Genomic DNA, 22,068 nt, shown 5'->3' with positions numbered 1-22,068 from the left:
TGCATTCGGCAGAATGACATCGCTAGTGACATCCTCAGTTCTTTTTGCATGAAAGCGCAACGGAATATGCTGTGCTATATAAGCAACTGTTAATAATAATAATAATAATAATAATAATAATAATAATGTACAAAAGATCTGAGGATATGATGGATGGCCAATGGGAGCACGCACTGGCATCGTGATAGTGCGGACAAACTACACTATTTGAACGATTTGTCGCTCCAATGCGTCGGAATCGGTCAAATTGCTCAAGATATCATCTAGTGTGTAACCACCTTAACAGAGCTAATCTAGTGTTGCTGTAACAATTCATTTGCTCATTTCACTGCAGTCAAATAAGAGTTCAGGCTAAATCAAGTTTAAGGACTACATTTAGATGCCCTAAAATATATTAATATGTAACTGTCAAATAATAGTTGGAACAGGACAATATTCTGCAGTTCTCTAGACTGGTTTATAAACACATAATCGCACAATTGTTGGTAAAAGATAATACATTACAGAATAAAATGTATGAGCTGCTGGATGGTTATTTATTCATTTGCAGAATGTGATAGACTGCCTGACCTCTCTAGTCCACAGCGATTTCAGACTTGTGCAGAAGATGAATATATAATGTTACTGGTGTAACAGTGGAGGATTGTACTATCACAGTTTAGAGTTGGGAATTAGAGTGAATAATTTGATATCAATTATCGTACAGTATATGTGAGAGGCAGTCAGTCTTGATGAAAATTTACGTATGTTCTGATGCTTAGGGATGGTAAACACACAATGATGACTCATTTTTTAGGTAGGAGTGATTTATGCATAATGCAGTTACACATGGCATAAACTAAACTACATCTTACTTACATCACCTCTAGTACTTCTATGTACTATAGTCAGAGAGAACTGCATAGTAAAGCCAAAGGATAAGGGGAAAAAACACTGAAATAAAGGTGTGAGAGCAAGTTGTGGTTGGCTTATTATCCCTACTTAGTATTTGCTGGTGGATGTCAGGCTCATCTTGTTGCAAAAAAAAAAAAAGACAACAAAAAAGTTTTGTACGTACTGACTTTTCATATAAATGAAGTGGGAAAAGTGCATAGAGAAGGTTAGGGAATAACAAATAAACTATAATATTATTATTATTACTATTATTATTATTATGAGTAGTGGTGGTAGAGACCCTGAAAAGATAGTCTTTTTTTAAATCTCCTTTCACACAGATAAACATGCACTATGGCTGCATTTCGCTGTAGCACTGATCAGCTGTTGTCAGGTAGCTGCTAGCCTGCTACTATCTTAATAACAAGAGGACTAGAATAGATATACACAGCAGTGCTGGGTCCTGGCCTATTATATCTATATATATACTGACATGTATGTCTAAAGGAATATATAAGAGACCATGAGAAAAGAGAGATAATGTTGTATGTATAAAAAATGTATACATTTTATAAAAACTGATGATAAATCAATTAAAACTGTGACCACAAAAAGACATATAAGAAAAAACATATATATATATATATACATATATATATATACATATATATATATATATATATATATATATAAATTTAATGCTTCAAAATTAATCAATCATACACAATATATACACAATGTATCCTATATAAAAACCGAATAGAAGAAAGACCTTAATGGAGACAAGTTAGCAGCATGAACTAGTACTCCTTGTTGTTGTATTAAATGTCCCTTTTATTTACAATTCGATGATTAAAGGAGTTGATACTTCTCTATAGATACCGTCTCCAAAAAAAGTCTTGCATTGATAACAATGGGTCCCTGACCTCCTATTGTTGGAAACAGGGAGGTGGGAACGCAGAACCCTCCACAGTATGGATAAAAACAGCAAGGTAATAGTGTTAATTAGATAACATATAGCAAATTATTCCGTACAGCCAAGGTACCACTCACCCACTGGATTCGCTCAGAGGCGCTCTCTTCTCCGCTCTGCCGCCACCTGTACAGTGATGGAAGGGGACGTCAGCGGGAGTCCGCCCGTTTACTTGGCATCTAACTTTGCTGTGTATGTGGGCGGATCACACTGGCCGGTTGTGACCGCTGCATGTGGATATATCCCATGTGTATAGAGCGAATCCTTATAGCCTTAGTAGCTCCCTGCGTCTGGCTTAAGATGTTGGAAAGCCAACAGATAGTTTAAAGATGTTTCTTTAGTGGAGGGCTGCAATCCTCTAGTGCTGCCTCGAGGTGTAATCACTTGGTCAAAAGAGTCCTACCTTACCCAATACACCTTTGACCAAGTGATTACATCACTTACATACTTGTCAGTATATATATATATATAAATAATAGACCAGGACCCAGCGCTGCTGTGTATATCTATGCAATACTTGTTTACATGCCTCTATAAAGTATCTGCATGTGCACAAGTCTATCACTACTATCTATAGTGGAGCATCACAGTGCTGTATGGCTGTACAGTACTTAACCCTAGAGGGATTAATACTTTATCATATTGATTGCTGTTTGTCTTCTATCATGTGTATCATATTATATTTAATAAAACCTACTCTGGTTTGGAATCAAGTGTGGACTAACCTCCTTGCTCACATCTGCTATGCACATACCACCTTGTAGACATCTACAAATACTCCTTAATGTAATTTTTCAAGCACAGCCTGTAAAATGAAAGTTAGATGCTGAATGATTAGTACTGTATCTCTCTCTACTTTATCTCTCACCAATCTTTTATAAATTACAGCCTGATAAATCAATAACCAACCAAGCATGATTGCAAAATTGGACCAATTTGGTAATATTTAGCCAATATAATTTACGATATGCACATCAAACAGATTTACTGCACTGTCAAATAAGTAAATCTGATCAAATAAAGGCAATAAATGTATTTCTACTTGAATATCTTGGACTAATTTGTCCATATGTATCCAACAGAATGGGATTGAAATGCCGGCAGCTGTTTATGCCGGATAGAAGGAGACCCTGACTGGGGCAGGTAAGTATCCTAACCCTCCCCTGTCCCTCCCCTTAACCCTCCCTTAGTGGTGCCAACCCTAACCACCCACAGGGGTGCCTAACACTAACCCCCTCTTTCCACTCCCTAAACCTAACCCTCCCGGGGGGTGCCTAACCTAATCTCTCCCTGGTGGTGCCTAACCCTAACCCTCCCCCCTAGGGGTGCCTAACCCTAATTTCCCCCCCAAACCTAACCCTAATCCCACTAGACTCCCTAATCCTAACTCTTCCCCCGCACGACTAATGCTAAGGGTGTCCCGGACTTACCTTTGTTGGGCTGGCATCCTCGGTGTTCCGACATTGGGATTAACATAGGCATCAGCATTTTGACACCTATGTTAAATCCCTTGCCAGGATTCCCCTGTCTGGATTGAGACCGGCGGCCATGCGGCTGCCGGTCTCATAAGTACATCCCGTATCAAACAATGTTTCTTCATTTCCAGACACTGCAGGACTTAGGAGCAAAGCAACAAAATGGAGCAAATTGCTCCTGGATAATTCATGCTGGAATATAATGGGTCCAAATTCATTTATTTTTATTTTTTTTTGTATTCAAAGAAAATATGGGTTGTTTTTGCATCTACTGTGGGTGGGGTTGCCAGATAATCTCTTTAATAAGGGACACACATGAATTACACAGGTTCTAAAACAAGGTGAAATAGAGACTTGAAGTAATTCTGCTACAGAATCTGTGTCATTTTTATGTGTCCCTTATGAAAGGTATGATGTGGAAAACCTAACTGTAGCCCATAAATACTGGACAGGTTCCCAACATGGTTTTGCCAAACTTGTTCCTTTATTTGCTTTGCAATGTTAGAATAATCACTTTAGGCAATTTCAGTGGTTTCTATGGCAAGAGTTGATTTTTCGAGAGCATTACACTAGGGTTACTGCTTTGTCAACTCAAAGGCAACATATCAGGTAACTTTATTATGCAGCAGCTTAGTAACTCACAAATGTAAAAAATGGCAATGATATTAAAAGCAAAACATGCCATCTTCTGCACGCAGCTGCTCAATAAATTTACCTCATGGTACAGAAAGTACATTACCATCAGTTGTGTGATGCACACATAGTTGATGATCAGTTTGTTGTGTGTAAAATATACATCCAGACATTGACCTGCCAATATACTGTATTATATAACACTTCAATTGCCTTTATAGTATAATAAATTACTATTGCAGACACTAAATGCTGTATTTGTAAGTTTTCTGGTCCTTCAGACATACCACAATGGTTACTTGTAATACAGGGGGATGAGCAGATTGGTTTGGACAGTTTTGGATTTCTCAGAAGGGTCTGGATAAATCAAAATAAAATATTTGTTGTAATGAGTAATGGTGTGTACATACTTGAAGGATATATCAATGGTGAATCTACGGGTATGTACACCCGATATGTACTGTATGTGAACGATATCTTTCATAAACATATCTGCTTGGCTGTGCAGCATAGCCAACGACGATACATCTAGTAGATATATCGTTTCACCTGGCTGTCTGTACAGAAAACCCACCAACAGCATGATATGTCGGCCACAGAAGCAGCCATTGAATATGACATCACAAGTGGGTGGGCATATTCAAATGGCTCTGCTGGCCACATACATCAGGCAGACGATTGCTAAGTGTGTATTGTTAGGTCGGTGGGTCGGTCGGCCAGTTGTGTTTCCTACTTAAGAAAAGGAAGTGATGTTATCTGATTGAATTATTTAGCATGAAATGACCCTGGTTACATACTTTGCTAAACTTAGTTAATTGGGTTGAGAAACAAATTCACAATGGCAGGAAAATAATGATCCAATCAATTCAAACCATACAGTTCACTTATGTTTAGCAAAGTTAGAACACATGCTGTCTGTTTAATTCTTTCAGTATGATTTTATGATTTGTTCAAAACAGTATTTTAACCAAGTTACTAAAATGTACAATAGAAAGTGAATAATATCACATAAAGTAACACAATACATTTTTTTAGCCTCAAACATACAGCAGAACATATGGACAGTGGAAAGTGAGACTGCATACAATTATAATATCTGTGTAGGAGAAATCTACACATGTCTTCCACTGTTGAAAGCAAAGTACTCTACAATTATATCCCTCTGTTATCTTAGTGTGTTTAATTTGTCCTAATTTCAACTATTATATATTCTCTTCCTTCCGCTATTACTGTATGTTATTGTTTACTTTTCTCCTGTACTTGTGTCCCTTACTTTCCTTCTCTCATTTGCTCCCTTCATTCCCAATACTGTACTCTTCCCTCTATCATTTGCCCATTTGACTTCCCATACTCTTACCTCTCATATATGCTCTTTTTACTTCCAACACACCTTTATCTCCAACATTCGCTAAGACTTGGGTGTCTATGGTGATCATATGATTTCTATTCTTCACCATAATCTAACAAGTAGTGATTAACCCTGCTTTAATATGCTACATTAATATATTATATTTAGTCATTCACATTAGTTTTTTCAACAGTGAAGCTTAGTCTACATCCCTACCACAAGGACATGCACACTAGGCATGATTTCTTGTCAATCACCAATTAGTCTACCAATATGTTGGGGAAAGCAGGAGAAACTAGAGGAAACCTATGGATACAAGAGGAGAACATACAAACTACACACAAATAAGGCGCTGGGCAGAATTGAATACATGAGATTTAGGGGTATATTTACTGAAGTTCAGCTTTTTAGAAGTGGAGTTGTAGTAACCAATCAGAGTCTACAACATTTATCTAGCACCATCTAGAAGATAATAGCTAGAATCTGATTGGTTGCTATGGGCAACAACTCTACTTTAGAGTTTGCAAGGAATGTGCACTAGCATAATTTTGCATTTTAGTGGCAGTATTTTCCCTGAATGCCAACATGGTTTGTTCCAGGAGCAAATTGCTACTTTTTTACTAATTTGTTTACTTGCCCAAACTCTCATTCAAGGACTTTGATATTAAACTATTAAATCCTATGATAAAGTAGTAAAATCATATACTTACTAATGTTTTCAAAGACAACACACACATAAACACACACACATATCAAATGTAACATCTGACAGGATTTGGAACCTCATGAGCTGAAAGTGTTCTTTACTGATTTGTTTCTAACTTCACACCATCAAACTGATGCAGATCAAGTAATTATACTGCAAGATACTACTTGTATGATCTGTTTAATAGCTGCTTTAACACTAAATTTTCTGTAAAAGCACGAAAACAGTAGGAGCTCTTTAGATATAATGATTATATTGCAGCATGCTAAGTTTCAAAGCAGTCACTTCCTGTACTAGACAACATCAAAGACGGTTTATCTTGTGTGAAATAAAACAGAATAACCTGATGAATTCTTGATACTGTAGATGCAGTTCTTGCCAGAGTTCGAAGAGAGCTATTCTCCTCTCTTGTATCTTACCTAGTCTCCAGGGGTATGTTACTGTTTAAGACCCAGCTGTTATGCAGGTGCACAGAATCTTGAGTGCTTGTGGGAGGGTTGGAAACAGCTGGACTCGGCTGACTGCGAGATGTCATTGAGCTCCTCTGGAGAGTATCCAAAGTCTGCGAAGTCTGTCGGCTGCAGGTGCATGCATGTGGAGGTGGTGGTGGAGGCGGGAGAGGCCTGAAGGTAAACTGGTTTCGTGGGCTTCCGGGAATCTCTACAACATCAAAACAGAAAAGCAAAATAAAGTTAAATAAATCATTAGACGTTCAAGCTTGTAACAAGCATTGAAGTAAATGAAACCTAAGCGTAGATGAGATTCACAATGAACATAATTTACCGTTGTCACTCTAAGCTTTTGACTATGAGCAGATATATAATTTTTTATGCATTTGTGTCATTTGTATTTATTTTGCTGCCTTAATATTATTTTTTCAGTTTTTCTTTCTTATTGCTACAATCAAAAAAACGAGAGTAACTATACAGTGCAATGCTCTACTACTGTCCTATAGTAACTTACGTTATAGAAAAAAATGCTGAAAAAATCTGTATCACTAATTATGGCCTACTGTATCATCAAAATCATGTTAGGTCACAGTTAATTCTGGACAATCCATGCAGAGGCCTGCAATTCGTGCAGCAAGTGACATGGTGGAACCCGGGCCTCAATTAATAGATTGTTAACAGTTTTCAGTTTACATAATGTGTACCAGCTCCCTGCAAAGTAAGACAATAGAATCAGATTAATTGAGGATTAAATTGTTCCCACATGCATATATTTATTCAGTTGCACCAATCAGCCCCTTTCGACCCTCCAGGTTCCTGGTGTCAAAGCCACACCAAGCATCTTTCTTCATCAAAATGTGCATCTTTTTCACATAAATAAAATAGTTGGAAGTGACAAAACTACTTTGCTAGATTGCAGAGATCAATCTGATGTGCAACATTTATACATCTGTGTGTGAATGAGTCTGAATCTGTATACGAAGTGCTACAATGCAGCAGCCACTGTTTTTTCTCACGCCAAGTTCCGTTGAACTTAATCTGCATCTTTATACATATAGAAAACTAATTCCTTTGTTGTCAAAGTTACAACCCTACACGATGAGTGGGGTTTCGCTGCGTTTGCGATGTGAATGAGATGCGAATGAGATGCTACATTTTTAGAGAAACACTACACCTCTTTGAGCAGCTCAATTGCACCAGGAATCTCGCTCCGTACAGTGTATAGAGTCTAGGTGTATGAGGACACATCTGTATGGCCAGATTATATGTTATAGATCAGACCGGTACACAATTTCATATCCCAGCCATCTGATTGGCACCAGTCAGGCATAGATTGGGATTGAACAATGTCTGTGGTCATTGGTCAACAACTTTATAAGGGCATAATTTTGTTCAGTTAATCAGCTTGAAAGACTGAATCTATACAGTTTGGTTAACTACATCAGGGATGGCTCAAGAGGTGGTCTGGCAGGGCTATTGTTCAGAGAGCTGCAGCCTGAGGCACAGCTGCAGCCACCACACCAGCATCATCTGTTAGGGGTACACTGTACACTGCCTCTGTGTACTGCTGTTGGGCACTAGTACTCAGCTGCACTCCATGGTGGAGCACCTTCTGATATGCGCCTTCTATGCATGCGCAGTTCATGCTGCATATTTCCTAAGGACATTTTCCCCCTGGGCTGATCTAGAACCTGCCCTGAACTGCATGTAGACCTATAGTATAAAGCCTGTTACTAACTGTGTCTCAGTGTCTGTGCAACGTTGCTTTCAGGTCTTTTCTTGGAGTCCTGCCAGATCCCCTCTGTGCCTGTGGATTGCTGTGGACTTTGTTATATTCCAAATGAACTTCTGATGTCAGTCACCCACTGCACTACAGGGCCCAGCATTCCTATTGCCTAAGTATTGCTTATTGCTCCATCACTGCAGTTTCACCATTTTGCTGCACTATTTACAGTACTTTGCCTGTTGTTTTTCTGTTCCTGTGGATATTGAACTCATCCTTGTTACAGTTGTCAACTGCACCGTTACAGTGTCATCTCTGCATCACGGGGCTCAACCCCGCTCCGAACCCTAGCAACACTACAGGGCCCAAACCTGCTACAATCTTCTCCGCATCACGGGGCTCAACCCCGCTCTGAACCCTAGCCACACTACATGGCCCAACCCTGCTACAAACTTCTCCGCATCACGGGCTCAACCCCGCTACAATCTTCTCTGCATCCTGAAGCTCAACCCCGTTATAATCTTCTCCACATCACGGGGCTCAACCCCGCTACAATCCTCTCTGCATCATGGGGCTCAACCCATGCTCTGAACTGTAGCTACACCGCAGGGCTCAACCCTGTCCTGGAATCTCATCGCCTTACAGGGCTTAACCCTGCTCCGACTTCACTACCCCACAAGGCTCAAGTTTGCTTCATCTCTCACTGCACTGCAGGGCTCGGCCCTGTCCCGGAACTATATTATTCTGCAGGGCCCGCTTTGCTCTGGATTTCCATTACTACAGAGTTCTACCCTGGCAAAGGTCCTCAATGTCATCCTGAGGTGTTAGCCTCATTCTGGACTCAGGGTTCCCTACCACGTTAGTTCTTATATGTTAAATACTGCATATATATATATTTGGGGATTTTCTCCTATACTTATTATTGCATATGTGAACCTCTGTGCTGTTTGAGACTTTATTTGAGACCTTGCTGATTATAATTCTTTTGTGAATAAATTCTATTTTACTTTTATCCTGTGCTACTGAGTTTCATGGAAAAGGTCATTCCTAAAACCACCCCAGTTTATTGTGCCTAGTAGGCCTGCCTCCCTCCAGGAGCCTCAAGTGTCAGCAGCCGTGACAGTGTGTACCTGGCTTAATGCTTACAATAAACTTTATTAGGATGCTAAATGGCTCAATTGAGACAAATGTTTCATAGAACAGAAAGAAATATATTCAATGTGGATAATCGGTAACTATTACAGTCTTTGGAAGTTAACAGAAATAGAATCACTAGTCTTCTATGACCAGCATTCATTGGCTCTTAAAGACAAAGCAAACTTCTATATTCCTTTGTACTTGAATTTGTAATTATACCTATATGTTTTTTTTAAGTTACCATAGAAATTCTGTATATGTGTAGTGAACACCCATGATGACAAGATACCTGATCTGGGTAATTATGAAGGCTAATATAAAAAAAGACAAAATAAATACAAAAAAGAGAAATGTCACATACGACTAATACACTAACATGAATTACAAAATGATAGATGTGCTGTAGGCATTGCATATTGCCCATATCCCATCCAGATTGTATAACAAACTCCGTCAGGATTGTCAGGGGTGTAGGCAATTTGAAGTATAGTATGAACCAAAATAGTGAATGCTAAATACATAGACATGTGAGGACTAAATTACTAGAGTTAGATTTGCAGGTCAGTTTGCTTACAAACTACAAATTGGTATAGTCATTTTGTGTGGGTACCAATAAACAGCTTACTTAGCACTTCCACCAGGGAAACTGAATCTAGCTAATAAGACTGAAAATGAAATTAAACGTATAATGGAAAGGAAACACCTATTCCTAGCACTACATAACAGTGTATGGTCATTGGAAGGATAAATAGATCAGTTACATGCAGTAAACAAAGCAATTACAAATGATGGATTTTATTGTCATTTGGTATACTCGCTGCACGTTTTCTCTAGAACAGACTGATAAAATACATTATTCAGGAACAATCTGACAGTTTTCTTCTGCTCTGATAAAAAGTGAAGTATTAACTTCCTACTACATTTCAGACAGTGTAAACTCCTCCCAATTTTAGAAACAACATCTTGATATGCTCTGTCTGGTACCTCAGTAAGTATCCCTAACAGAGAGCACTTGGACTATGGTCAGAGCACCGTAATTTAAATACATAGACTTACAACACTTCCAGTTACTGCCATAGGGCCAATCACTCTATAACACAATTGCACATTTTCAGCAACGCAATTCCCACACAGTTAACTGTTCTCTTCCTCCTACTAGCAATAAATTACAGTTATATTGCAAACTCTATCACCAATTATGCAGGCTTGGCCACCAGACTACCACAGAGTTAGCCAGTCAACCCCCTGCTTTCTAGCAATTATAAACAGTTTATAGTGTGGCCCTGGTGGTGTAGTAGCCTGCTCACATACTGGGTTCTATAACAAATATGACAGACTAATAAAGAATACTTTATTTACAAAAGCAGGTACAATACTTAGTTATAAAAAAATTTACAAAAAAAGTCTATAAGGTACATATATGGGTTGCAATTTCAAAATAAAAAGGAACAATTTACAGCTTACCATGCAGAAAATATGCCTGTAAGGAACACTAAGAAATACTCGTTACAAACTTCAATGCGGACATTGATCCATCAGTATGAACCTCCATTTGGATGTGTCATAACCCACTGACTGATTGATTTACTTAGATCTGTGAGCACCCAGACCTGCCAATGACACTATTAACTTAAATACAAATAATGGTGCATAATTTATTCTGGGTAAGTGCTACCTAAGATATGAGGTGTTAACATTAATATCTGCTATTTTAGCTACAATATGATGCATTGTGATGTGGTATGGGGAGATGCTTCAAATCTTAGAAACAATATTTCTGAGTGATGCCAGATTGCACCCTACCTGAGAATAGACTTGATATATTTTTATGGACATGTGAATGCTCCTCGTTATTATAGAAATATTAATTTTATGTAAAGAACCATATGAAAGTTGACGATGCTTTGATCTCTGTTTATGTCTGAATACCTTTCAAGAAGTCAGCTCTTTGTTTACCCTCCACAGTTTTGGCAGACATGACTGTATCCTTTCATATATATGCATACATACAAGTACGGGTTAGTTTCCCCATGTCCAGTTAGGTTAATTGGCATTTTTCTCATGGCAGGCTTAGCATATTTGTACATACATTTAGATTATCAATCTGCTCAAGATCTCCTGAGGACTTAACATACTAAGGAAAACCTTGTCCTGTCTCTTAATTGAGTCATCTTTGAGAGTATGACAAGACATAACAAAAGGGACTTCCTATGTCCTTGCACTTACAAATCAGTTATCCTGGGAGTCATCAGAATTAATATTCCATTGATCTGTAAAGCATATTTATAACTCATATATTGACAAGAAACTTAATTTGCCATATCCTAATATCTATATTCTCTACAGATTCTGATACAGATCAACAAGCTGAAACTGAGCAGTTGTGGCATTCCTCGGCCTGCTCCTGTGTAAGAATAAACTAATGTATGATCATGATTTCTGCAATCCAAGACTGTCTATCTTTCAGTCATTGTCTGATTGTTTAGAGCAGCACCCCTTCTTCTCACCCCCATATAACATGACAAGCTGTTGCAGAGATAGGTTAGAGAATGTGATGACTATATTTATTTAGGAGTATACATTGTTGAGATATCTAATGATTATTATTCCATTCAGTAATTCATAGCTTTTACTATATGTTAATATAAAATATCTATTTAATTACCTCTATGACTTCAAGCACTAGAGGAATGGAAAATGGAAGCACTAACATTATTAGTCTTATTTTAAAAGAGAAGAACTTCAGAATTTTGCACATCTCCTCATTTTTAACACAATAATTCCTGTTAATTCTTTTAATATCTTATATCTAGGAAGAAGAATAATTATCTAATGATAATTTCGAGATTTGAAAATTTTAATGGTCTTCATTGCTTGTAATATAATGATTTTTTTTAATGCACTTTACAAAAGATGCTAATAAATCTGTTTCTCCTACATCCTACAGTAAATGTTAGTTTAGATCTTTTCCAGGAAGAACTTTACAGTAAGAAATGTTAAACTGCATGCTATTATCCCCAAATGACTTGCATTTTTAAGATTTTCCAATGAACAATTCATTCCAGGGCTGGTTAAGGAAAACGTACAACCAGTCCCTGTAGAAAATTAGTCTACAATAAAAATCACAGCAAACTCTTTCCCGACACTTGTCCTACTTTACTTTTGATATTCTCCCATTATTTCCCTGCAGCATATGCCCCCCGAGCCAACTTACAATAATCATAAAAACTTTACTCGACTCTGTAGTGCTATGGAGAACAGCAGAATTAAACCTGATTTTTTACAACTCTATATTATTAAGTTGCTAAAATGTTTAATCGACCTACTGGTTTTATAGAGTGAATGAAAAGATATCATTCTGTTCCTAGGAAACTATATCCACTTTTGGATAAGTAATAGGCATAATGCATTACATTTTAATGAAGGAGAAAACAAAAGCAAGCACAAAACCAAACATATCATAATACTAAAAAAGACCTTGTTAAGTAGTATTCAGGGTCTTTTCACTATTCAGACATTTGTGAATCCGGGTAAATCCGAGTTGCGGTTCTAATCTCCTGAGGAGATCCGAGTAAATCCGGGTCACAGTTCTGATTTTTCTACGGTTAGGAATTCGGATTTTAAATCCGAATTTTGGGTTTTGGAATGCATAAATTTTAACTGATTTTAAAACTTTTTATTTTAAAAATCCAGATATAAAACCAAAGGGGGTGAGTTAGGGGCAAGGGTTAGGTACTATGGAGAGGGTTAAGGATAGACATTGGAGGGTAAGGTTTAGGCTGCAAAGGGGGGATTTTAGGTTTAGGAACTGGGGGGAGGGTTAGGTTTAGGCAGAGGGGAGGGAGGTTTAGGGGTAGAGAGAACGGGAAGGGTTAGGATAGTTACCAACAGTTATCCTAACCATGCCAGTGTCGGGATTCTTTCCACCAGGATCCCAATCGTCGGCACCCTGTACTCAACTCTACTAAAGAGAGATATAATATGAAAATAATATCATTCTTAAAATTTTGTTAGTGTTTTACTCCTCCCAGCATAGATCCTTATATGTTAATATCAGGGCAGAAGGTGGCATATTTTATACCAAGACTACAGCAAGCAAATTACATGCCAAATTCCACACTGCTGTCAAAGTGATCTGCATTTATCTCAAGAGGAGATAAACTTATTCTTATAACTTATTCTCATGCCTGAGAAATATTTTACTCATAATAAATATTGCTGACATACAACCTTTCTGAAAACAATCATAGTAGTTTGGACTCCTTTGCTGTTTTATTAATTTCTATAAATAAAATATCAAGATGAGATCTTCCATTCACACTAATAAAGGCACAATTGCAGGGAACTAACAGTTTTTGGGCATAATAATTTTAGTATTGAACATTGCACCAGCAAAATAATGCAATAAATGTCACACACAAAGCTTGATCGATCTTATACCAGACAAATGTGACATGTTTATAGAAGATGTACAACAGTTCTATTGATTACGCAGGGTAGAGCACTGCTTTTTATACAGATTTCTCTTTACCATTATATCCCCCATGTATCTAGGAAAATGAGGCTGTTGCAGAGATACATACAAGCTCATTTGCAGAGTGTACCTATTGTGTCTGTACTCTGCACATGCTCCAGAAGCAAATGTAAGCAACTACAGAGGATGCAGTGTAGTACACAAACCAAACGCATCTCCACATGCAAATGAAGCAGCATAACTGAGCTTTAAGGAGGTGTTCTCACATAGGCTAACTTCACAGAGGGTGTGTCGATGGAATTAAAGGCAAACCAGAGTTGTACATACATGTGATTATGCCTGTTTTTATATGGATTTTTTGTACAATAGAAAGAGCTGGTGCAAGTGTGAATTGATAATGATGATGATGGTTATGAAACCAAGCATATGGACAGGGGTGGTCTGTTTGCAGAGATGCATACAACTCTGCATACAGATACAGTATATGCATTAAGCTAGTGCAGAAGCAATTGTGGCCAATTTACTTTGCATCAAACCCAATGTGTCTAAAACATAAACTAAAATCTAGACAGAACACCCATGCACTGTTGCAAAAAGTCTTCAATATGTCTGCATTATTTTAGATTATTCACTATTTTTGTTATTTTTTGTTTCTGGTTAATTCACTCAATGCAAGTGTGATTTCCTACATAGTCTCCTATGTACTGTGCTCCCACCCGCAATTTACAGTACTCCCACCAATGGGTATAGTACATTGTATCCACTACCCAAAAGTAAAAAAAAACCTCTTTTGTGTAAATTTACTAAAGATCGATTTTGGTCAACGTGATGAGTTTTTTACGATATCCCGTTGATTTTGCAACTCAGAGATTTACTAAAGGCAAAACAAATGGGAAATTGCACGTCAAACATGATTTTGACAACAATAGATGGCATTAGACTATTGGTCAAAATATTGTATGTTTTACACAGTAGAAATCATGGATTACTAAGAATCATGTTAAAAACAATTAAAATTGTACCAAAATAGAAGTATGATTTGTGCAGGCTTCTGTGTGTTAAAATTTAAATAAAGGGTTAATGTAAAAAAAATGAATGTATCCTCCCCCTTCAAAATAAAAAAGAATACTGGCATTAGGATGAACAGGGAAACTATAACAGTGTAACAGTGCTGGTTACTGGAAAGATGGGGGGAACCCACATAGTTTTTCCCAAGATTTTCCAGTAATAGATCAGGTTTAAAGGTCCAGGGATGTCTAAGCTATTGGGAAGGGGGCCCACAATTGTTTTAATTTAATGAATAATTTTTTTACTCTTTAACATGGCAAAGCCTGCACAGATCATACTGTGCTGATTCCAAGCACTGCACCGATAATACTGATCTGTGCAGTGCTTTGAATTCAATGCTGACTTTCAACAGTATCATACTTCTATTTGGCTGTAGAGGACATCATAAAGGGGGCAATCTGACTGATATCGCAGATGGAAGAAACCGATGAGTATCACCACAGGACAAAATAGACACTCAAAAACGTGGCTTAGTCAATTTGTGATTTTGACCTTCTAAGCTGCTGCTGATGTCCAGTGATTTGGTTTAGAAGTCAAACATAATTCTTATTAAATTTACCCCTTTGCTTTTTGAAATTCTTAAAATGGGAAAGTTTTTCGAGCATAAGGTTTCCATGTTAATCTTTCTTTCTGCACAATCAGCACATTTTGGGGATAACTTACTAAATATGCACAGTAGGTTTACCTTTTTTTATAATTATGTTTAGGGGAGGTTAATGTTAGGAATTGGGGGTTAGGGTCAGGCTGCGGTAGTAGACGTTATGTTTAGGGTGGTGGTAATCACTGCTGGAAGCACCAAAGTATCTGCCAGAAGTCATCAATACAACACTGCTGGACCCAGAAGATACCACTGAAGCCACTGGACCCACCATACCCGGTAGGTCAGTTCTAGACAACCAGCTCCATTTTGTCAAGATTATAATTATGTCAACATTTCATCAGTATTGACATGATGAATGTCAATGTGGTCAATGTTCACATGTCAAGCATGTCTGTATGCATGACCATGTCGACATTCTCATTATAAATGTTGACATGATGAATTTAGACAAAATATACCACACTCCTTTACAATATCTTTATTTCATATATTTCTCTATTGCAACAGCAATAACATATGGATTTTGATTTTTTAAAAAGATATTATTAATAGCAGCAATAGTAATAACAACAAAAACAATAAAAATAATATGACATGTAAGAGTGTTTTTGCCATGTTGGGATGCTGAGCAGCTTGCACAAGGTCACACACTGATAAGGGATTTTGATCCAATTTAATTTGAAGCCAAGAAATTTACTTGTAAGATGCATTTTCTGTCAGGAAATATTCTCTGGTCTCGGCCATCTGTCACGTATTGCTATAAAATGCTGCAAGTTTCAATTTAATTTCTACGGATCAGTATATATATAACTTAAAGGAAATATGAAGATTACACACACACACATATATATATACTGTATATATATATATATATATATATATATATATATATATATGGAAATGAAAAGTGAGGAATGCAGTTGGTAGTTTTCATTAATATGTTGTTAAGATTGGCAATATAAATGTAGATTGTATTTTTCTCTTTACTTAAATGTTCAACAATAATACTATCCCCACCTACTACCTTTCCTTCTGAAATTGGGTCTAAGCTATATTCAAGCATTACAAAGAACAAGGGTTGAGAATCAAGCTGATAGCTTGAGTCACCACCACTGCTGCGTCACTCATTTTAGATCAGATGATTTAAACTGTCAGAATAAACTGAAATTCAAGTTGACAGTATAACCAGACATACAATATTATGCAGTAGTGGGAGGTAGTGCTGATTGTCTATCACTACTTATACCTGAAATTGGTACTGCAATACAGTAGCTGTAAAGGAGGTCTGTTGGATGTATCGCCAGTTGGATTAGTTGAAACATGATTCCAACATTTATAAAACAAAGACGATAGCCTTTAAATTTGCTTATTCCTTTCCATAGGATTAAATTTAGCCTTCAAACTTGACACAACTGATATTATCTTACATTTGTTCATATTTCTGTGAACACTATAACATATGGGCAGTGGCACAATTAAAACAGGTCAAAGTTATATGATTTTAGCTGTTTTTAGCAATTTGAAAGAAATCCAAAACTAAAATCGAACGAGGGGCGGAACTGCTGTAGACAATGGAGGCGCCCACCTCTGGGCATCAGCCCGAAAGAGGGCACCTCTCCTCTTTTGTCTCAGTGCAAAAAGACCCTGCTCTATGTTCTGCTGGACCATAATCTGAGGCTGACTGAGGCAGCAAGTGATCCGAGGAGTCTGAAGTAAGTTGAACTGACTGTTACGTCCCACTCCTTGGATCACTGACTGAGAGATTAGGAAGTGCCCCATGCCCAGTGCTCAGCCCCACCCCACCTTAGTGCTCAGCCTGTCCAGGCCCACCCATCAGCCCTGCAGCATCATCCGGCAGAGAAGAGACACAAAGCCCAGCTCTCTGCAGTGCTGCCTGTTAGACTCAGAGGATCAGGCAGTGTACTGTAAATGAAGTATGTGTGTGTGGGATGTGTGTGGAGTAACATCTGAATCCCGACAAGGGACTTAAGATACAGTAGGTGTTGAAATACCGAATACGCCAGTCCGAATGAGGTTAGTCCGGGGCGCCCTTATTGTTAGCTGTGCGGGGGGTGGGTTAGGTTTAGGGAACGTAACAGGGATAGATTTTGTGGGGGAGGTTACGATTAGGCACCCCTAGGGTGTAGGGTTATGGTTAGGCACCCCTAAGGGGTAGGGTCAGGGTTAGGCACCGAAGGACACCAGTCTGAATGAATTAAGTCCAGGGCGCCCTTAGCGTTAGCCGCTGGGGGTGAGGGTTAGGTTTGGGGAACGTAGAGGAATTAGGGTTAGGTTTTGGGGGTGAGGTTAACGTTAGGCACCCTCCGGGGGTAGGGTCATGGTTAGGCACCCCTAAGGGGCAGGGTTAGGGGTAAGTACCCCCAGGGGGGTTAGGGTTAGCCACCACCACGGGGAGGATAAGGTTAGGCACTAGAGGACCAGGATGCTGGGCCAGTTCCCACTGGACTGGTCACTGTGGTGGCTGGCGGTCACCCAGCCCACCCTTCACCCTTTAATGACTGACCCCCCTCCCCAATAGAGTTGCCGCGATTAGAGCTTAGCTCCGATCTGGCAGCTGAAGTGCACAGCAGCACAGCCCACCCTTCAGCAGTTTGTCCCCCTCTCCTGTGGCCGTCCTCCTGCCACAATCGGATAGCTGCTGCACTGTGCACAGTTTCTGCGCAAGTGCAGAAGCTTAGTGACACTGACTAGTTTTTTTTTAAAATGCCCTATGGGGGAGCTGCTGCGCATGCCCAGCTGCAGCAGCTCCTCCCATAAGCCTTTGCGGAGCCCGGGCCTGTCAGTGAACACTTACGGCCCCGCCTCCAGCCCCTCCGCAGCCCACCTCCAGCCTCCTGCACAGGCACAGATGCAAACTGGAAGCTCCACTATGTGCAGTGTCCCCTCCCTCAGCCTCCATTGCCTGCCGTCAGGCCTTTCTTTTTCTTTGGGCCATCTAATACTGTTCCCTGGGGATGCAGAGGGTGGTGTGTGTGCAGCTGTTCCTGGGACTGAGAGGAGCAGCCTGGGACATGGATGGCAGCATCTTTCCCAACACATTCTGGATGTTAACATGGAGAGAGAATGACGGCGGTGAGCTGAGATGACCCTTGAATGGAGGTAATTCTGGTTCAGCTACTTTCACTCCTATCCAGCCCACTTATTCCCACCACCACTCCCATCCTGCCCCCTGCTCCACACCACTACTCCCATCCAGCCCCCTGCTCCACACCACTACTCCCATCCTGCTCCCTGCTTTCCACTATTACCCCTATCTTGCCCCTGCTTTCCATTATTACTCCTTATTCTGCCCCCTGTTCTGAACTACAACTCCCAGCCTGCCCCACACTACTACTCCAAGCCTGCACCTGCTCTGCCATTACTACTACTACTACTCCTATTCAACCCCCTGCTTCCCACTACTACTATTCCCATCCTGTCCCATGTGTCCCACTACTATAACTACTCCCATCCTGCTTCCCACTACTACTACTCCCATCCTGTACCATGTGTCCCACTACTATTACTACTCCCATCCTGCTTCCCACTACTACTACTCCCATCCCAACCCCAGCGGTGGCAGAGTTTATGATATTTGTGCTCCTGGTGCTAGTTCTGGTGGGGGCGTACACTGCGCACCCTATTTTTGTTCTTGTGGAGGACAATGTGTTTGTATTTTTACCTCTGGGGGCCAATGTTTGTTTTCTGTAGGGGCCAATGTATTTGAGTTTTTCTGTGGGAGCTGGTGTGTGTTTTATTTTTTTCTTGTTGAGACTAAAGTGTATTTTTTTCTAATTTTTTTCATGTGAGGGCTAATGTGTTTTATTCTTTTCCGTGGAGGCTATGTGTTTTTTTTTTCTGTCGGGTTTCATTTTGTGTATTGTTTTTACTGTGGGGGTCAATGTGTTTCTTTTTTTGTGGGGGCCAATATGTTTTTATTATTTTCCTGTGGGGGCCAATGTGTTTAATTTTTCCTGTGGGGGATAATGTTTTTTTTGGTATTTGTGTACTTTACGGACTCATTGCAGAGAGAACCCAAGTGTCCTACACTCATTATTATTATCAATCATGGTAATGTCTAAATCCCCTTCACGGAGAGGATCCTGATGTCATCAGCCAGTGACCAGCGTCATTCCTAGTGTCCAGCGTCATTCCCTACCATCCAAGTGGGCATAGAGGGAGAAAAAAGAACCTTGTAGCGAGCGTAGCGAGCCACAGAGCCCGAAGCGTGGCGAGCGCAGCGAGCCTGCGAGGGGACAACTTTCTTCTTTAGGTGGGGACAACTTTCGGTACTTGTGTACGTAAAGTACATAAGTACCATTTAAAGCATTCATTGGGTTCTCTCTGCAATGACTCCGTAAAGTACACAAGTACATTTTCTTTTTTCCTGTCGGGGTTTAATGTGTTTTTTTTATTCTGTGGAGGGTAAAGTGTTTAATTTTTTTCTTGTGCATTGCTTTATATCTGCAAATGTGTCTGAGTGGCAGTGCAGGTATAGATGCATGCACCAAGTAGTGTATTAGAAATGTGTTAGGTGGTTACAGGGGTTTGGCTATAGAGACGCTGAATTGCTCACATTGGAGGCCATACTTAAATGGATAATCTGTGCCTAGCATAGGGCTGTTGACAGTTCCAATGGTGCGACCGATGGTGGTGTCTAAAGTCTTAGGAGTCAACTCACTAATCCTTGGAGAGATATAAAATGGAGAAAGATAAGTCCCAGCCAATCAGCTCCAAACTTTCATCTTTCCCGCCCCCTCGATGGACCCCCGCCTTCTCAACAGCCACTCCGCAATTAGGGCTGCTTCCATAAACTTCCCGGGCTGGTTTTCCATCCCAATCCACCCACTGCTAGGGGGGGGAGGTTAGGGTTAGGTACCGCTATGGGAGGGTTAGGGTTAGGGGGAGAGAGGGGTAGGGATAGGGTACTTACCTGCTCTGTCGGGATCTTCTCCCTGCCAGCGTCGGGATATGAACTGGCGGCTTTTCAGCAGCTGAGACTTCATACCCATTCCAAACATAGAGAGCGCACAATGCAGAATATACTGTAGGGAGGGACACATACATAGAAAAAACAAATTGGGAAGTGTGTGTATGTGAGTATATATATATATATATATATATATATATATATTAGGGGTGTGCACCGGCCACTTTTCGTGTTTTGTGTTTTGGTTTTGGATCTGGATCTTTCTTCGTGTTTTGGATCTGGATTGGTTTTGCCAAAACCACCCTTCCGTGTTTTGGGTTCTGGGTTTTGTGTTTTGGATCTGTATTTTTTTTTTAAAAAGCATAAAAACAGCTAAAATCACAGAATTTGTTGGTTTCTCTGCTCCTATGCTATTATTAACCTCAATAACCTTAATTTCCACTCATTTCCAGTCTATTCTGAACACCTCACACCTCACAATAGTGTTTTCATGTCCAAAAGGTTGCACCGAGGTAGCTGGATGACTATGCTAAGCGACACGAGTGGGCGGCACAAACACGTGACCCATCTAGGAGTGACACTGCAGTGGCAGACAGGATGGCAGTTAGAAAAACTAGGCCCCAAACTGTACATAATGCAAAGAAAAAAAAGAAGTGCAAGATGGAATTGTCCTTGAGCCCTCCCACCCACCCTTATGTTGTATAAACAGGACATGCACACTTTAACAAATCAATCATTTCAGCGCCAGGGTCTGCCACACAACTGTGGCTGAAATGATTGGTTCGTTTGGGCCCCCACAAAACAAGCTGGCAATTAATGTGTCCCTGCACAAACTGGCTCTACGGAGGCAAGATGTCATCCTCATCCTCCTCATCCACCGATTCCTCACCCTCTTCAGTGTGTACATCCTCATCCTCACAAAGTATTAACTCGTCCCCACTTGAATCCACCACCACAGGTCCCTCTGTACCTTCTGGAGGCTGGTCTCCCTGGAAGAGCTGATAATTCATTTTGATGAACATCATCTTCTCCACATTCTGTGGAAGCAACCTCCTACGCCTTTCGCTGACAAGGTTCCCGGCTGCACTAAACACTCTTTCGGAGTACACACTGGAGGGGGGGCAACTCAGGTAAAATAGAGCCAGCTTGTACAGGGGCCTCCAAATTGCCTCTTTTTCCTGCCAGTACAGGTATGGACTGTCTGACATGCCTACTTGGATGCTGTCACCGATGTAATCCTCCACCATTCTGTCAATGGTGACAGTATCATATGCAGTGACAGTAGACATGTCAGAAATTGTTGCCAGGTCCTTCAGTCCGGACCAAATGTCCAAACTTGGTCCTGCCTGCCCTGCATCACCGCCAGCGGGTTGCTTAGGATACCTAAGTTTTTTCCTGGCAGCCCCAGTTGCGGGAGAAAATGAAGAAGGAGCCGTTGACGTGTCACGTTCCGCTTCAGCTGACAGTGTGTTCACCAGCAGGTCTTTGCACCTCTGCAGGCTTGTGTCGGCCGGAAAGAGAGACACCACATAGGCTTTAAACCTAGGATCAAGCACGGTGGCCAAAATGTAGTGGTCTGATTTCAACAGATTGACCACCCTGGAATCCTGGCAAAGCGTATGAAGGGCTTCATCCACAAGTCCCACATGCCGAGCAGAATCGCTCCGTCTTAGCTCCT

The 22,068-nt window shown here is 40.1% G+C and overlaps 1 protein-coding gene across 3 annotated transcripts in view; it reads right to left on the bottom strand.

The window, feature by feature from the left end:
- LOC148511753 (teneurin-1) overlaps positions 1-22,068 on the bottom strand; it is a 658,333-nt gene that overhangs the window by 423,214 nt on the left and 213,051 nt on the right. For 2 of the 3 annotated variants that reach the window (XM_088482875.1, XM_088482877.1), the window contains one exon: positions 6,428-6,668. In XM_088482875.1, the coding sequence (XP_088339001.1) occupies positions 6,428-6,668 (241 nt within the window). The remainder of the gene's footprint in view (positions 1-6,427; positions 6,669-22,068) is intronic. The other variant, XM_088482876.1, reaches the window with a different exon arrangement.

The sequence above is a fragment of the Taudactylus pleione genome, unplaced genomic scaffold (genome assembly GCF_031769625.1).
Source record: "Taudactylus pleione unplaced genomic scaffold, aTauple2 ptg000296l, whole genome shotgun sequence".
NCBI classification, from domain to species: Eukaryota; Metazoa; Chordata; class Amphibia; order Anura; family Myobatrachidae; genus Taudactylus; species Taudactylus pleione.
This window is presented reverse-complemented; position numbering and strand designations above follow the sequence as displayed.